This window comes from Magnolia sinica, chromosome 9, assembly GCF_029962835.1.
Source record: "Magnolia sinica isolate HGM2019 chromosome 9, MsV1, whole genome shotgun sequence".
In the NCBI taxonomy this organism is placed as follows: Eukaryota; Viridiplantae; Streptophyta; class Magnoliopsida; order Magnoliales; family Magnoliaceae; genus Magnolia; species Magnolia sinica.
The window spans coordinates 59,606,186-59,613,397 of record NC_080581.1 but is presented as its reverse complement, the minus strand read 5'-3'; the positions used below and the strand labels follow the sequence as shown (position 1 = coordinate 59,613,397).

Here is a 7,212-nt window from a genome sequence, read left to right as displayed (position 1 = left end):
TGTAATGTGGTGCATTACACACTTTTTCTATGATGGACTGACATCTTCCATGTGCCAGTGCTCGAGACAATGTGCAATGGGGAATTCATGAACAAAAATGTCGATGATGTGTGGGATTATTTGGACAGACTTGCTGAAAATGCACAATCATGAGCCACCTCCCCAAAATCAAGTACCACTTCTTGACCCACTCAATCAAAGGAGAGGGGCGGAATATACCTGCTAAAAGAGGGTGATGATATCAATGCTAAAGTGGGTAATCTCATAAGGAAATTCAAGGTCATGGAACTAAAGAAGGATAAGTCTAAAGAAACTGTTTGCGGTATTTATGCTTACAACATTCACACAATTGAAAATTGCCCAACAATACCTGCTTTTCAAGAGGTACTGAATGAGCAATCTAATGTTGTGAATAATTACCAAAGACCTTTCAATGGATCCACCTCTAATACATACAATCCTAGTTGGAGAAATCGTCCAAACTTCAGTTGGAGGAATGGACAAACTGGTACTCCTCAAGGATTCTTTAATCAAATTCCAAATCAAGGGAAACCTCAAGAGGATTCGGTTCTAAAGCATCTTCAAAATTAAGAGCTTTTCAATCAGGGTATGCTACAAGCCTTTCAAGACCTTACAAAGGCCATATAAGGGCTTGAGACAAAGAATGTGATTGGGAATAAGGGAAGCCTTCCAGCTCAACCTCTTTCCAATCCAAAACCGCAATACGAGGTCAATAAGCCAAGCTCTTCAAATCAGATGGAGTAAGCTAAATGTATCACTACTCTTAGAAGTGGGAAGACCATTGGAAAATCTATTCTGGTAACAGCTGAAAAGTCTAAGGGCCCGGAAATAGATGAAACTGATAGACCTAGCAACACTCTACATGAATTAGAATCGAAACTTTAAGGCAAACTAGTTGCACCATTGCCCCAATGGTTGATTGTGCCAAAACCTCTTTCTAACTCTCAGGACATTCTAGAGCTGCTGAAACAAGTGAAGGTCAATATTCTTCTACTAGATGTTGATAAACAAATACCTTCATATGCTAAAATTTTGAAAGATTTGTGTACGACCAAAAGACGGCAAAGCATTCAAAAGAAAATCTTTTTAATAGAAAAAGTAAGTGCCATCCTAAAGCAAGATGTGCCACAAACATATAAAGATTCCGGTAGCCCAACCATCGCTTGTATAATTGGGAACTACCGAATTGAGCACGCACTTCTTGACTTAGGCGCGAGTGTAAATCTAATTCCTTACTCGGTCTACAAACAGCTAGGTTTAAGTGAATTAAAACCCACCCAAACCACATTACAACTTGCTGATTGCTCAGTTCATGTACCGAGAGGGATAATTGGGGAGATGTTGGTCCTGGTTGACAAATTCCACATTACAAAAAGGAATGATGAAAATGAGGCCCTAGGAATGAAGAAAAGACAGAATCATTAGGGGTGGTGGAAACAAGAAAGAAATTCTATTTTGTGCTAAAGCATCTGTGACAATCAGGATAACCACTGTTAACATTATTGTCACCGGAACGGTTGGAAATTTTGCAGTTAAATTATACAGTACAGTTACTGTACCCCGAAAGAAGCAAACCATTTTCAGTCATCTCGAAGAGATTTTACGTCAAGTCCAGCACAAAATACCTAGAGCCGACTGAATTTTATGCCCCTTCAGAAGTAAAGATAGAAGAAATGGCTGATGATAGCATAGATCCCTGGAAGTTAACATTCAAAGATTTCAGAAAGTACAGCTTAGCTAGTAGGAAATTCATGAAGAATATGGGCTTTGACTATGAAGAACTGACTGGTTTAAACTACGGGAAGGGAATCCAAATCCCGATTGGTGTGAATCAGAAAAAGTGAGAGAAATTTCAAAGATTGGGGGCAGAATCTTCAGTAAATATGGTTACGATTAACCAGGCAAAGGGAGTAGATTCTGAGATGGTCAAGAATCCTGAGACAGCACCGAAGCAGATGGAAGATGGGGGCAACTGACAATTGACAACTTATGAGAAATAAATTTAGGCTCGGAAGAAGAACTGCGAAATACATTCATGAGTGTCAGCCTACCCGAACAAGAAATTGACCAGCATGTCAAGCTCTTGAAAGAGAATAAAGATGTCTTTGCTTAGACATATGCGAAAATGCCTGGCCTAGAACTGTCAGTGGCATTGCACTGATTAAACATCTCTAGAGATAAGAGGCCGATTAAGCAAGCACATAGGCAGTTTCACCCAGATGTAATCCCCTTGATAGAGGAAGAAATAAGCAAGTTAATAAAAGTTAGGTTCATTAGGGAAGTTAAATATCCTAAACAGATATCTTCAGAACTTCGTTAGGAATTTATTGCTATAAAGTTATTAGGGGTGTACACGAACCGAGCTAGCTCGCTTGACTCGACTTGAAAAAGCTCGATTCGACTCAGTTTGAAGCTGAGTTTGAGCCGAGTCGAGCTAATTTTTTGAGCTTAAAAATGAGTTCGAGCAGGCCCTAGCTTGACTCGACTCAGATCGAATCCAACTCGAATCTAGCTCGATTTGAAGTGGTTTGGTGAGTCGTTTACTTTGCCATTGATGTTGCTCACTAACTGTTTGATAAAATGGCTCAATGAGAAGTGGCTGGTGGCAAGGAAGGTTTGGCCGGTGGCAAGCAAGGTATATACATTAAACAAATACCTTTTTTTTCTCTTTTTTTTTTGGTTTTTTATGTTACTTAGAAGGTGTTTGATAAAACACCTGTAAAACTATTGCCTCTTTTTGTAAAACAGTGGGTTTTTGAAGTTGCAGTTCAAGTGTTTGTGGAAATACCTCAATGGTGAACTCTGCTCGAGCTGCTTATCGAATTGAGTCGAGCCGCCAGTCAGGCTCGAGGACCGAGCCGAGCTGAGGTCAGCTAGTGTTCGAGCCAAGTTGAGTTGAGGCCAGCTCGATTCGGTTAGACTCGATGTACACCCCTAAAAGTTATGCCGTTCGGTCTCAAGAACGTAGGTGCGACATATCAAAGGGCAATACAGAACATATTTCAAGACATGATGCATAAACATGTTGAGTTTTACGTGGACGATTTGGTAATTAGATCAAACGGTCATGGGGAACACCGCGAGCATCTGGCTTTAATTTTTCGTCGACTCAGAAAGAAACAACTAAAGATGAATTCGGCTAAATGCGCCTCGAGGTGGTGTTAGGGAAATTTCTTTATTTTGTTGTAAGACACAGGGGAATCAAGATCGATCTGGGAAAGATCAAGGCCATTTGAGATATGCCGCCCCCAAAAACGTTGAAGGATTTAAGAAGCTTGCAAGGGAAATTGGCATACATTCCCCGTTTCATTTCAAACTTAGCAAGAAGGTGCCAGCCATTTTCTCATCTAATGAAGAAAGGAACGAAGTTTATATGGGACACGTCTTGTCAAAATGCGTTTGATTCAATAAAAGAATTATTGAAACAACCTCCAATGTTACGGCTCCTGTGAAGGGTAAACCTCTTGTTCTATACATATCGGCAGCTGAAAATTTATTGGGAGCCTTGTTGGCACAAATAAATGAAAACGGGAAAGAAACAATGCTTTATTATCTGAGTCAAACTTTAATAGGTGTAGAATGCAATTACTCGCTGATCGAAAAAGTATGTTTGGCATTGATATTTGTGGTCCAGAAGCTAAGACATTATTATCTGTCCCACGACATAATTTTGATATCTCGAGCAGACCTTATCAAGTTCTTAATGATGAGGCCGATGTTATCAGGAAGATTGACAAAATAGATGTTACTATTGTCAGAGTATACGATTACTTATGAGACAGCGAAAGTAGTTATGGGGCAAGCAGTGGCAGACTTCTAGGTAGCTCACCCACTGACAAACAATGAAATTATTTCTGATGAATTTTCTGATGAACAAGTCATGATGATTGAATCGCCAAGTTCATGGCAGATGTTTTTCGATGGTGCATCCCGAGCGACTAGAGCAGGGGCTGGAGTGATATTTATCACTCCTCAAGGCGATCTATTACCTTATTCCTTCACATTAGGTACCCTATGCACAAATAATGAAGCCATGTATAATGCCCTTATCATTGGAATGGAGATAGCTAACGAGATGAAGATAAGGACGCTGTGAATTTTTAGGGACTTCAAGTTGATTATAAATCAATTAACAACTGAGTTTGAAACAAGAAAGTAAGAGCTTTTGCCATACTATTGAAGAGCGCGGCAATTGCTAGAACAATTCCATCATGTCGAAATCTAGCATGTGCTGAGATGCGAGAATGCAAAGGCGGATGCTTTGGCCAGCTTAGCAGTAGCTTTGTCTTGTTCAAATCGGAGACCCCTACAGGTGACAATAGAAGAAAGAAGATTCTTGCCCTCGTCAGAGATTATTAACGTAGTCATTGAAGCGCTCCCTATATCATGTCTAGAGGTGACAACAGATGATTGGCATCAGCCTTTTGTTGATTATCTCAAATATGATATCCTACCGAAAGATCAAACCTGAAACAGCAAATTAAGCAGAGATAAAAAAGATTCACTATGTGTAATGAAACATTATATAGAAGATCTTATAATGAAATTTTGCTGCAATGTCTGGATGAGCAAGAAGCAAGCCAAGTGTTGCAAGAGGCTCATTTTAGGGAATGTGGAGCGTATCAAGCTGGCCAAAATTTATTTCCTCGAGTACATCGGATGGGGTATTATTAGCCTACAATGTTTAAAGATGCTATAGATTATGCGAAGCGATCTCATGAATGTCAGATTCATGGGGATATCGTACATATACCTCCCGAAGACCTTCATCAGACAACTACTTCCTGGCCTTTTGCTGCATGGGGACTCGATGTTATTGGTCCCATAAATCCGCCGTCATCCAAAGGAAAGCAATATATACTAGCAACAATAGATTATTTCTCTAAATGGATAGAGGCAATTGCATTGCAAAATGTTAAAGAGAAAGACGTCAATTTCATCCAACACACGATAATCTATCGTCACGGTATCCCGAAGAAAATCATCACTGACAATGGTACTCCTTTCAAGAAAAGGGGTATGAAAAAGTTATGTCTCAAGTTCAATATTCATCATTCGTTTTCAAAACCCTACTATCCACCAGCCAATGGATTAGCGGAGGCATTCAACAAAATGATTGTGAAAATATTAAAGAAGACAGTGACTGGGAATAAGCGTGATTGGGACAAAAAGTTGTAAGAAGATCTATGGGCCTACAGGATCACTACCGAACGACAATGAAAGCTACACTATATTCGCTACTCTATGGTGTAGAAGCTATCATTCCAATCGAAATGCAAGTTGTTTCAATCAGAGTAGCGGTGCACTAGTCGATTACCGATGATCAGAATGCAGGAATAAGGTTGATAGAATTAGACTTGCTTGATGAAAAATGACTAGCAGCTTAACAACGGTTGCAATTGTATCAGGCAAGGATTTCTGTGGCATTTGACAAGAAAGTTAAGCATCGATCTTTTAAGAAAGGCGATCTGGTTTTAATGTTAAAAAGGCCAATAGTGGTCACCCGCAGAATAGGGGCAAGTTCGATCCTAAATGGGATGGACAATACGTCATAACTGAAGTATATTCCAATGGGGCATACAGAGTTACAGATCAAGATGGACAAGGCATCAGTATACCGGTCAATGCTCGCTTCATCAAGAAATATCGTCCCTAATAGAGGAAGTAGTTTTGAATAAGAAGATTATCAGAATAATTCTTCTAAATCAAAAGGGGGAAAAATGATGAGTGAAATGATGAAATAGCCTTAAAAGGTGAAGCCTTGTATTCTTTTTTTCATGTATGAATAAAAGGCGAATTCTCAAGCATATCAAGATTAAGCATCAACGACTATAGCTGAAATCGCAGCCGTCCCTACCGTCACTAACAGTCTATCAAAATTGTTATCATCGCCAAGCTAATTCAATATGAGGACGGATCTCGTTGGAACATTATCGATAATAGAAAGCAACGACGATGTATCAATTATTGATTTACCATTTAGAGCAATGGGATGGCTTATACAGCTAGCGCATAATGATTTTTATGGCAGGAATGACAGTTCATCATTTAAGGCAGCCTAGCCAAGCCTTATACAGCCAACTACGCATAAGACCTATATATTATTCAGGTAGCAATGTGGAACCAGTGGCTCTAAAAAGCCCGTATAGGCCACATCACATGCATACCCATGCGGGCAGTGGACAAAGGCAGCAAATAAAAGCCTTAAAAGGCTATGAAGTCCTCAACGACTAATCACGCGTGAGACCAATGCCATTTGTATGGCTTCCGACAACGTCACGAACGAGGATGAAAATACCCTCCCATGAATGGGTTCGACCTTGCAGACGAAGAAAAATGGGGAGCAGAATAAGACCCCCCAGATCCCTAGCTTGATTTCAGTAGTAACTCATGAGGGCAGGGTTTTTATAAAATACCCTCTCATTGATGGACTGACGACTTTCGATTTGGTACCCTAAGGTAGACTTGTGCACCCTATGAACTCTAGAGAGTTACTACGGCCAGCCCTGCACGTAAATCCCACCGAGTTCACGACCCCGGTAGCTTCACTGGGCCCCTCTGATGGATCGCGGTTTGTGAACTCCCTGTCTGTAATAAGTTCAGCGAACTCATAAGAGTTACAGAGACCATTCATGTGAGACCCGACTCCAACTACTTATGAGTCTAAAAAACTATGTTGCTCCACTACTCAAGAGCTTAAACTGCGTGATTATCTGACTAAATTGAAACTTAGTTCCGCCCATTAGAACACAAATCATATAGGAAATCCCTTACTAACAATCATAATGAATTTTGATAAAACATAATGTATCGATCAAATAATTATATGATTATATATATATAAAATAAGCTGAAAAAAAGAGGAGAAAGAAAATTTAAAAGAGACAATTATCCTTAAAGCATCATAATGTATTCATATATCTTGCAACTTAAGGGAAAGTACATATGATCATAAAAGAAAAGAAAACAAGATGAAGTCTTTTATAATTCTTCTAACATGGCTAGTGCTGCTAAATATCTTTGCAAATCTTCCTTGAGTTGAACCTGAGCAGTAATATGTTTTGATTTATCTTCAAAAATAATCTTAGCATGATCTGGGATACCAACTAACTTCCTCTCCAAAGAGGCAATTAGTTCTTCATTTTTGGCCAATTCAGATTGCTCAGCATCGGCAGAATGAAGATTGACCTA

At 39.6% G+C, this 7,212-nt stretch overlaps 1 protein-coding gene across 1 annotated transcript; it reads left to right on the top strand.

Annotated features, from left to right (window-relative positions):
* Nucleotides 1-4,701: 4,701 nt before the first annotated feature.
* Nucleotides 4,702-5,199, top strand: LOC131255011 (uncharacterized). The gene has a single exon (XM_058255709.1). The coding sequence runs from the start codon at nucleotides 4,702-4,704 to the stop codon at nucleotides 5,197-5,199; it is 498 nt and encodes a 165-aa protein (XP_058111692.1).
* The last annotated feature ends 2,013 nt before the right edge of the window (nucleotides 5,200-7,212 follow it).

Coding starts and splice junctions, on each gene's coding strand:
- LOC131255011 (XM_058255709.1), top strand. CDS start 4,702: ATGTTTAAAGATGCTATAGATTATGCGAAGCGATCTCATGAATGTCAG.